The sequence below is a fragment of the Musca vetustissima genome, unplaced genomic scaffold (genome assembly GCF_032173495.1).
Source record: "Musca vetustissima isolate MV318-11 ecotype Yass unplaced genomic scaffold, APGP_CSIRO_Mvet_v1 utg66038, whole genome shotgun sequence".
Taxonomy (NCBI): domain Eukaryota; kingdom Metazoa; phylum Arthropoda; class Insecta; order Diptera; family Muscidae; genus Musca; species Musca vetustissima.
The window spans coordinates 16,901-28,770 of record NW_026882628.1 but is presented as its reverse complement, the minus strand read 5'-3'; the positions used below and the strand labels follow the sequence as shown (position 1 = coordinate 28,770).

The window sequence follows — 11,870 nt, the reverse complement described above, 5'->3', positions numbered from 1 at the left end:
ATTAACTCTTGGGAGCGGGGTGCAAACGAAATGGTGTATGGAAAAGAAAGTGCGAATAAATAAAACACAAGAAAGTATTAGTTAAATTATTCTAATTATCTTGGATTTATTGGTGGTATTCTTTTCTTAATACAACAAATAAATTACTTCTTGTAATTTATGGTTCAGCGCCGGCCGACCTGTTAATAACGCGTAGACGTAATGCGACTAAGTATACTCTTAGGAGGTTGGTCGACATGTGAACGCTGTGGTTCATGCAATCACAGACGATTGCGGTGGTCGCTGAGGATCGGTTGTAGTTTACTACTACATTTACATATTCCAATGGGAGAAAAGGATAAGCAAGGAGAGCAAAACCGCAACAACCACCGCTCGGTGGCATATGCACTCTACGGTCTCTGCTGAGGGAACTTGCGGAGGAGATGCCCGTTGTGTCAACCAACAGCCGTGATTGACTGAGCTCGGGAAGTTGAGTCAGAACATATCAAACTTATACACCCTGCACAACATTGTGGTGAAAAGTAAAAAAGTCAATACTTGTCGTCACTTCAAATGTTGAATTCATGTTTAACACAGTGTACATAGGTAGTTATTACAATTTTCAATTACTCAAAGTCATTAACCAAATAATAGGTTTACTGACTACTGAACAGCTATCAAAACAAAATATAATTATATTTATCAACATGAGTTGCAATTAAGCATTGCGATAATAACTGCTTGTGTTGTAACCATGTTCGTTTGAACCAGGTTTAGTTGTTGTATAGTTTTCATGGATTAAAACTTGTTTTTTGTGTAATATATTGATTAAAAAATATTAATTTATTTATTTCATATTTTTACAAAAATTAATAAAAATCGAATTTTTAATAAATATCAAAAATTATATTTAAATTGAACTGCAATATTTTACGTAAGTAATCACAAAAAGTTCCGATTAACTTAAAATATTTCCCCAAGAGGCTTTATAATCATTTCATGGATTTGCACATGAGGAGGCGTTGAAATTGCATACACTACTCCAGATGAAATATCTTCAGCCTTTAGGATATTTTCACCAATTATAGGTCTTGCATTATCGGGTATAATTTCCGTATCCACAGCACCGGGGCTAATGCTCTATTTCAAAGAAAAATATTAGCCACTTATTTCACTTAAAATCACGACAACTCTTCACATCAACTTACAGTAACTTTTATTTTGGTACCCAAGCCTTTGAATTCCTGTCGATAGATTTCTGTTATTGCAGTAATGGCAAATTTAGATGGACAATAGATATTAGTATCAGGAATACCACCCGGCGAAACCACACCATGACCAGCAACACTATTAATGAGTATTACATGACCAGGAAAATTACGTTCCTTCATCGATTTAAAAGATCGTTGGGTACAATGAACAACTCCCATAACATTTGTTTGTAGAACTTGTTGCACTTCAGCGATATTCATGTTAACCAATTGTCCTTGTTTATAACAACCGGCATTGTTCACTAAAATATCAATGCCACCGAATTTCGTAATAATTGTATCGAATGCCTCATTAACTGACTCCAAATTGGTGACATCACATGGCAGGGCAGTTAAATTTCCTTGTTTCTTTGGTGACAATTGTTTACGCAGAGCCTCTACACGTTCCAATCTTCTAGCCAAGCCAACCACTTGTAAACCATTCTCTACTAAATCCTTAACGATGGCAGCACCAATACCTGAGCTGGCACCCGTTACAACGGCCACTTTATTTTGCCAGCGTTCCATGTTGAGTTGTTGTTATTTTATCGAATTTTAGTTGTTGTTTTATGTGTTAGCGTTAGTTAATGAATGAATAGGGAAATGTTTTGCTATATCAATTTATATACCGGCAAATATTACATCAGAATGACCGCTTTATTGACTCTAATGACGAGTATTTTCTCACGATAGAATTGCATTTAATAGCAAATATTTGATGAGATAATTAAAAAGTTTTTAGTCATTGTATTCATACAATGACTACGACTTCCATGCACTCTAATGAGTTTTTGGTAAAATATTCAGGTTAGCATTTTGATGTTTTTCCCATATATATATTCCCAGCATATTAAGTGTTATCCAGCGCTCAATGTGTACGACGGAAGCCAATGATCAATGAGATAAGTGGACCATAGACCAGATTTTCACACTGCAACTAATTCTGGAGAAGATCCATGGAAAACACATTCCATCCAAACACATCCACACATTCCATCCAAAGCCATGTCTGCGTTCGGCATTCCTCCAAAAACGTTTTCCATATCACAGTAACTTTTATTTTCGTATTTAATCCCTTAAATTCGTGCCGATAGATTTCAGTTATAGCTGTGATAGCAAATTCGCAAAATCGATGAGCCATAAATATTGCTTTCCGGTGTATGGGACGATGATTTAAATGACCGGCAATACAGTTAATAAGCACAAAATTACGTTCCTAAACGCCCGCTGTGTACAATAAACCACACCCATAACATTTGTTTGTAGGACTTGAATATCTTGAATGTTCATGTCTTCTAATTGACCTTGTTTCATACAAAAATATCAATACCACCAAATCGGGTTATGATTTCATCAAATACTTTATTAACTAACTGCAAATCAGAGACATCACATGGTAGGGCGGTTAAATTTCCTTGTTTCGCAGGTGATAATTTTTTGCGTATATTCTCCACACGTTCTGATCTCCTTGCCAAGCCAACAACCTGCAAACCATGTTCAACTAAATCCTTGAAAAAGGCTTCGCCAATATCTGAACTGAGTCCTGTTTCAACGGCCACTTTATTATGCCAACGATCCATTTTGTATTTTACTTTTATACCCTACACAACTATGTTGTCATGGTATTATAGCTTTGTGCAGCCCCAAGAGTTTGTAACGCCGCGAAGTATTGGCCCTAGACCCACCTTTAAGTATGTCCGTCCGTCTGTGCATTATAATTTGTTAACACGATACAGGCCACAGTTATGGACCAATCGTCACGAAATTTTGCATGTAAGATGGGTTCTGGCCAATGAAGACCCCTATTGTTTTTGGTAATGATCGGTTGATGTTTAGGGGATGAAATGGACCAAATACTTAATTTTTGTCTGATTTTCTGGTCGCTCCAGAGGCCGCAATTATGGACCAAACACCGCGAAATTTTACATGGACACGGGGATCGGTCCAAAGAATAAACATGCATGTTTTGTTAAAGATCAGTCAATACTTAGCGGGTCAAATGGACCCTGACTTTTGTGTGAAAAATTATAAAATTTGTATTCTATGGCGTATATATTAACCCCTGACGGACATAGACCCGAGAAGTTGATAGTGTATCCAAGAGGAATGATTGACCTTTAAATTGATAGCACTCCGGATGTCGGAGCTACACTTAAATATTTACAGGTGATTACGTATTCAGATATTATTTAGTAAGCCATTACCACTAGTGGGTGGAAATATAGCCCTGATCGCTTTGAAGTGTTCCAGTTATGGCCAAGGACAACACCTATAATTTTCGGTGATGATCAGATAATAATTTTTGGACCGAAAACTTAATTTTTTTTTATTTTTTCGAGTCGATATATAGGCCACAATTATAAGCCGAACATCACAACAGTATCCACGATGAAGGGAGTATGGAAAAGTAATTAGAAGGGCTTTATCGGATATTAGTAAAATTCGGTAACTACTATGTCAGTGTAAGGAAGAGGTGCTGTTGATCTCTTATCGGTCAAAAGGGTGCAAATATCACGAAATATTGCCGAGGCTAGAAATACACATCGCAGAAAGTAAGAGTTCTGTGGTAGTTGTGTGGGGTATCGTATGGTCGGCCCCGTCCGACTATACTGCTCCGCTCACTGGTTTAAAATTGCAATGTCAATAAACAAATACGAAATAAGATAAATAAAATTGCATTTGCTTCAAACACACACACAATTTGACATACATAACAACAAATGACAATGCAAGTTTGCTTAGGTTTAAGATAGCATCAGTGACGTTATACACTGTGTGTCCTAACTATAGTCACACCTTTAATTCAATTAGTACGTTAGTTGCGAAATTAACTGAACCGATTAAGTTATAGTACACAATAAAATGATCAAAGACACATTCAACAAAAATTCGTTTAATATTTATGGTATCGCCTAATTCGACACTTTCAACTTAAAATTTCAAGATTCTAGCTCTATCGGTACACTCAAAACGTTATTTGGTACTATTTTGTACACATTAGTAAAAATTTCCAAAACTTCCTACATGGACCAATCCTACACCCCGACTGTTACCCTAACTCCCAGGATTCCAGCTGTATTGGTTCACCCAAACTAAAATTGTACAAAATTTAGTACACATTATTATGAATTTCCAGAACTTCCCACAAAGCACAATCCTACACTCCAACAGTGATCCTAACACCAAATTTTAAGATTCCAGCTCTATCGGTTTACCCAAATCCACATTTGGTACCATTTTGTACACATTAGTATAAATGTCCAAAATATTCTACCTAGCCGAATCCTACATCCCAACAGTAAGCCTTAGGCCAAATTTCAGGATACCAGATGTATTGGTTCAACAAAAATTTAATTTGTACCAAATTTAGTATACATTACCACGAATTTCCAAAACTTTTTACAAAGCCAAACCCTACACCCCAACAGTGATTCTATCATCAAATTTAAAGCTTCCAGCTCTATCGGTTCACCCAAATCCAAATTTGGTACCATATAATACACATTAGTACGAATTTTCAAAATTCTCTACATACCATAATCCTACACCCCAACAGTGATCCTGACTCCAAATTGCATTGTTCCAGCTCTATCGGTTCACCCAAATCCAAATTGTACCAATTATAGTACGATTTAGTACTTTTCGTGCACATAAGTAAAAAAATTCCAAAACTACGTATATATCCCAATTCTACACTTCGACGATAATGTTAATTTAAATTTTCAGTATTCCAACTCGATTTGTAATTCCAACTTAAAATTGGACCGAATATAGTACCATATAGTACTTTTCGTATACATAAGTACACGCATCCAAACCCAGCTTGTTATATCGACCCTGCTTCTCAACCTTAATTTGCATTCCAAATTTTATGTTTTTTGCTCTATCCATTCCAATGCTACGAAATTGTACTAAATTTAGTACATTTTAGTACTTTTCGCATACTTATAGTTCGAATGTCCAAAAAATCCATTGGTATATCTATTCTACACTCCATCAGTGACCCTCATTTAAAATTTTAGAGTTCTAGATCTACCGGTTCGCCAAATACAAATGGTATGACATTTAGTACTTTTGGTACCGTTCTAGTACGAATTTCCTACAACCCAGCCTTATCAGTCACCTTTGGACCAAGAATGACCCTCACCCAAAATTTCAAGATTCTATCTTCAGCCGTTTCGTCTGGGCGTTGATGAATCGTCAAATCAGTCAGTAAGTCAATCAATTTACTACTTTATTAGTATAGTTTATTTAATGCTTATATATCTATTTTTAATTTGTCTTTTATTTTTCATTCCAGGTTTTTATGAATTATATATGCTCGAATTTCCGTATGATGACAATCGAAAACGATATACAAATTATTTGAAAATATGGCAGGCCCGCCGATAACGATGGAATATATATTTTAGAATTATCCTCATCTCTCAATCATAAAATTCCACAAGGAAGGTTTACAATAGAATATGGTCCAAATAAGTGGGCTAAGTTGTTTAGAAAATTATTTCTTAAAATTTATATAATTTAAAATTTTTTTAAATGTATGTTTTTTACAAGGAATATTGAATAAAAAAAATAAAGAATAATGAATTTACTAAAAATACTATTTGTTTTTATTTACGGACACGCATTTTTATAAAAAAATCAATAATTTGAAAGTGTTGTTTGTTTGTATGACTATTCATCGTTAAATTATAGCCCGAACTGAAGATGTTTGGCAGTGAATGAATACAAGAAATATATGTAAACTTTTAAAAACAGTGATTCCAAAAAGATAATAGCTAAAAGATTACCCTTTATAATTGTAAAAGTATGGAATGGTAGTGAGTAATAAAACTTCAGAATTTCCTAACCATATCTGGAAACTGTATAAAAATCGGTTTAGTAGTTGCCGAGATAATTGTATTTCAATTCAACGATGGTCCGAAATACACCTCCTGCTCGATTCTGGTCGCCTATTACCTGAAAATGAAAAACCACACAAAAATCGGTCTTTTAAAAAGGGCAAAAATTGTTTTCATAATGTCTGCTGTTGTATGAGGATTATAACATACTTGTAGGGACAAAGGGCATTTCGAGGTGCAATTTTTTTTTTTGCTTGATATGTAGGTGTGATTGTATGTGATTGATGCACATATGCAATGTAAAATATATTTATTTACACATACACACACTGTAGCTGTATGAAGAAAAATTTCCATTTTTGCAAGATCGACTTATGTGGTGTTTTTAATTTTTGGTAATAGGCGCCCAGCATCGAACAGAAACTATATTTTGGAGCAGGGTAGAATTGAAATTCGAATAAGTCCAGAAATACTTAACCGATTTTTATGAATTTTGCAGCAATGGTTAGAGGGAATTCAGTTTGGAGGTATTGTAATAAAATTGATGTCATATGAAAGATAGGAAGTCTATTTCGTGATCTATTCCAAATTAAAAAAAAAATGTGAAATGTATGTTATTGTATGTTATTGCCTTACAAAAGTTTTCAAAATACAATTTTCACATTTTTCCTACCTTTCATATGAAATAAATTTTATTACAATACCTCCGTAGTTCCAAAGTTATGAGGCAAAAACCAGGACATTAAATTCTACATTTATGAAATTTCCACTTACTACATCAATATATGACGCTCCGTTCGCCAAATTGTGTGGTCGTAAAGGAAATTGAAATCGGTATATATCTATATGAAATGGAGTAAAAAATAACCGCTTCAATGGATCGATTATACAGCCATAAAATTGGAGAAACGCGCAATGAACATTCTTAACAAAGCACCCATTTTAGCTATGAAATTCAATGATTTGAAAGCGTCGATCATTTGTATGAAGATTTATCGTTAAATTATGGACCAAACTGAAGATGTATGGCAGAAAAACAAAACACTAGATGTGTGTAAACTTTTAAAACCAATGTTACCAAAAAGATAACAGCTAAAAAAACAACTTTAGAGGTGTAATAAATATATAATTTCATTGTGTAATAAAAATGCAGAATTCTCTCTAACCATTCGAATTTCAATTCTACCATGCTCCGAAATATACTTTCTCTTCGATGCTGATCGCCTATTACCAAAAAATGAAAAAACCACATAAATCGATCTTGCAAAAATGGAAATTTTTCTTCATACAGCTACAGTGTGTGTATGTGTAAATAAATATATTTTACATTGTATATGTGGATAAATTACATACAATCACTCCTACATATCAAGCAACAAGAAATTGCACCTCGAACTGTCCTTTGCCCCTTCAAGTATGCTATAATTTGCATACAACAGCAGACATAATGAAAACAATTTTTGTCTTTTTTAAAAGACCGATTTTTGTGTGGTTTTTCATTTTCAGGTAATAGGCGACCAGAATCGAGCAGGAGGTGTATTTCAGACCATCGTTGAATTGAAATACAATTATCTCGGCAACTACTAAACCGATTTTTATAAAGTTTCCAGATATGATTAGAGGAAATTCTGAAGTTTTATTACTCTGCCAAACATCTTCAGTTCGGGCTATAAATTAACGATGAATCATACAAACGAATTATCCATTCAAATCATAGCTTTTTTTATAAAAATGCGTGCGTGGATGTGTAATCGACCCACTTAAGCGGCTATTCCTTATTGTTTTATTAATATAAATATATACCGATTTAAATTTCCCTAACGACCTGGTAATTTAGCGACCGCAGCATCTATTGATGCATATCGACATATTAAGGGGTATCGAGCTCCAGCGAGTACTGTGGCTAGGCCATGTCGAATGGATGAGGATGCCTCATCTCAATAGACATATAAAAGCGAGCCTACTGATGGCTATTTATGACCGCAGCGTCATCTATTGATGCAGTAGTTGAAAATCATAAATGACAAATTTAATGTCGTGTTTTTTTTGTCATAACTGTTTAACTGCTGCAGATATTGTAAAAAAATGTGTGCCATATGAAAGGTAGGAAGTCTGGCTATTTCGTGAATTAATTATAATTAAAATTTAAAAAATATGAAATGTTTTCGAAATAAAATTTGCCGTTTCCCTACCAAAGACCAATTTTGTACTTCATTACGATACCTTACATATCAGGAAAGCCAGCCCTGACCCACTTACATTTGTGGTCCCTGGTATTTTTTAATGAATCCACGCTTTATGTCTTACTCGAAAAAATATTTGTTTAAAAAATATATTTTTATCTAAAGTCTAAATGTAGTTCCCGAAAAAAAATTGTTTTCACAAAATCAGTCTTTTGAAAACTTCATAAAAAAATATTTTTTTTTTTTAATATACAATTGTGGATTTTTTAATATTTTTGTTTCATGCAGCTATTTCAATAAACATTGAATGGAGGTAAGATTATCGATGAAAATGGGAACCATCACCGTTTTTTAACATTTCTTTAAATATTAAATAAGCAGTCTTAGTGTATTTTTATAGCAACCATCTTTCTTAAAGTACTACCAAATTTGTTATGTTGAATTTTTTGAGATCTATTTCCTGATATGAGCCCAAAAATGCTGTTCCGTATATCAAACCTGGTACTTGTTACGGAGCTAAAACCCAGTTTGACAATTAGTTACATTAGTCGTTCATCAATTTGTTCCTCTACACTACCATTGTATTAAGTACTAGTAATAAATAGTATGTATGTAGTTGAGTTATTTCTTTATGTACCTTCTTCGTTTATTGAAATAAAACAAACAAACAGATTTAAAAAAATACTAAAAATGTGTGTCTATTTATGGACGTCTAAAAAATCTCTTAGTGGGGGTTCAAATTATTAGTTAATGTCAAAATAATGGCTCCCATTGAATTTGAAACCTAAAAATCCCAAAAATTTGGTGCAAATGAAGTAGCAAGTTGCCCGCCAAAAAATAAAAATTTCGAAACATTTTGGTCTGGCAACACTCAACCCGTCAAAAAACATCGAGTGCCTAAAAGTATGCTACAAATGTTGTAATTTCTTTGTACGGCATTGCTAGATGCAATTTTTTACATTTTGTTTTTCGCGGGCTACTTTCTGTTTTCTTCTGGGCGCCTGGTATTTTTGTGACATTTGCGCAAAAACTGCATACAAGCAGGTGAATGAAAAATTGTGACGTCAACCATCACTCAAATTATGTCGCATGCGTAAGGGTATGTTTACTTACCATATTTGTTGTATCCGTAAATAAAAACAAATAGTATCTTTAGTAAATTCATTATTCATTATTTTTTATTCAATATTCTTTGTAAAAAATATACATATACATTTACAAAATATATTAAATATCAATTTAAGGAAATAATTTTCTTAACAACTTAGCCCACTTATTCGGACTATAATATTCTATTGTAATCCTTCCTTGAGGAATTTTATGATTGAGAGATGATGATAATTCCAAAATATATATTGATCTTTATCGGCGGGCCTGCCATATTTTCAAATAATTTGTGTGTGTGTATCGTTTTCGATTGCCATCATACGGAAATTCGAGCATATATAATTCATAAAAACCTGGAATGAAAAATAAAAGACAAATTAAAAGTAGATATATAAGCATTAAATAGACTATACTAATAAAATAGTAAAGTGATTGACTGACTGATTTAACTATTCATCAACGCCCAGACGAAACGGCTGAAGATAGAATCTTGAAATTTTGGGTGAGGGTCATTCTTGGTCCAAAGGTGACAGATAAGGCCAGATAAGGACAGATAAGGGTTTTAGGAAATTCGTAACAGAACGGTATGAAAAGTACTAAAGGTGATACCATTTGTATTTGACGAACCAGTAGAGCTAGAACTCTTAAATTTTAAATGAGGGTCACTGATGGAGTGTAGAATAGATATATCAAAGGGTTTTTTGGGCATTCAAACTATAAGTATGCGAAAAGTACTAAAATGTAATAAATTTAGTACAATTTCGTAGCATTACATTGGATAGAATGAAATTTGGAATGCAAATTAAGGTTGAGAAGCAAATTAAGGAGATGGCCTTGGAAGCTTGTACTTATGTATACGAAAAGTACTATATGGTACTATATTCGATCCAATTTTAATTTCGAGTTGGAATCCTGAAAATTTAAATTAACATTATCGTCGAAGTGTAGGATTGGGATATATACGTAGTTTTGGAATTTTTTTACTTATGTGTACGAAAAGTACTAAATCGTACTATAATTGGTACCATTTGGATTTGGGGGATAGAGCTGGAACAATGCAACTTGGAGTCTGGATCACTGTTGGGGTGTAGGATTATGGTATGTAGAGAATTTTGAAAATTCGTACTAATGTGTATTATATTGTACCAAATTTGGGTGAACCGATAGAGCTGGAAGCTTTACATTTGGAGTTGGGATCATTGTTGGGGTAGAATTCAGCTATTTAGGAAATTTTGGAAATCCCTACTAATGTGAACTAAATTTTGTACAATTTAAATTTTGGGTGAACCGATGCGATGAAGTTTTGGAAATTTGTACTAATTGGTACCAAATGCGGGTTTGAGTGAACCGATTGAGCTGGAATTTTGAAATTTGACGTTCGGATCACTTTTGGGGTGTAGGATTGGGGTTTATGGAAAGTTTTGGAAATTCGTACTAATTTGGTACAATTTAACTTTCAAGTGAACCAATTGAGCTGGAAACCTTGAAATTTGGAAATAAAGTTACTGTTAGAATGTAGGATTGGGTATGGATATAGTTTTAGAAATGCATACTTATGGGTACTAAATTGTACTAAATTTGGTATATATTGAATTTTGGGTGAACCGATAGAGCTGGAATCCTTAAATTTGGTGTTAGAATCACTGTTGGTGTGTAGGGTTTGGCTTTGTAGAAAGTTTTGGAAATTCGTGCTAATGTGTACTAAATTTTGGGTGAACCAATACAGCTGGCATCCTGAAATCTGGCTTTAGGGTTACTGTTGAGATGTATGATTGGGCTACGTAGAATATTTTGGACATTTATACTAATGAGTACTGAATGGTACCAAATTTTGATTTGGGTTAACCGATAGAGCTGGAATCTTGAAATTTAATGGTAGGATCACTGTAGGATTAGACTTTGTAGGAAGTTCGTACTAATGTGTACTAAATTTGGTACAATTTAAATTTTGGGGGAACCAATACAGCTGGAATCCTGAAATTTGGAGTTAGGTTTACAGTTGGGGTGTAAGATTGGTCTATGTAGGAAGTTTTGGAAATTTGTACAAAATAGCACCAAATGTGGAATTGAGTGAACCGATAGAGCTTGAATCTTGAAATTTGAAGTTAGGATTACTGTTGCGGTGTAGGATTGGGCTATGTTGGAAGTTTTGGAAATGTCAACTAATGTGTACTAAATGACACTAAATTTGGTACAGTTTGAATCAAAAGCTAACCGATAGAGCTGAGTAATAAGATTTCCATTGTATTGCATGATTTCCATTGGAGTGAATGATTTCCATTGGAAGTTATGGCAATTTATATTAATGTTTACTAACTGGTACTTAATTTGGATTTTTCTGAATCTATATTTGAAATTTGGAAATTCAATCAACAAATCAACATCAATCAACAAATTCTGTATAGAGCTAAATTTCTTTTGCGATCGTAATTGGTGTCTAGGTTTGAGATATGGAGATAAGATAATTTAGTTTAAGATTTGCATATTAATTGGCATCATATTTTCGG

The 11,870-nt window shown here is 33.7% G+C and overlaps 1 protein-coding gene across 1 annotated transcript; it reads right to left on the bottom strand.

Annotated features, from left to right (window-relative positions):
- Nucleotides 1–942: 942 nt before the first annotated feature.
- Nucleotides 943–1,778, bottom strand: LOC133329225 (farnesol dehydrogenase-like). Its single transcript, XM_061537718.1, has 2 exons — nucleotides 1,188–1,778; nucleotides 943–1,119 (listed from the first exon to the last, which is right to left on the bottom strand). The coding sequence occupies exons 1-2, from the start codon at nucleotides 1,755–1,757 to the stop codon at nucleotides 943–945; spliced, it is 747 nt and encodes a 248-aa protein (XP_061393702.1). The 5' UTR covers nucleotides 1,758–1,778.
- Between the last annotated feature and the right edge of the window lie 10,092 nt (nucleotides 1,779–11,870).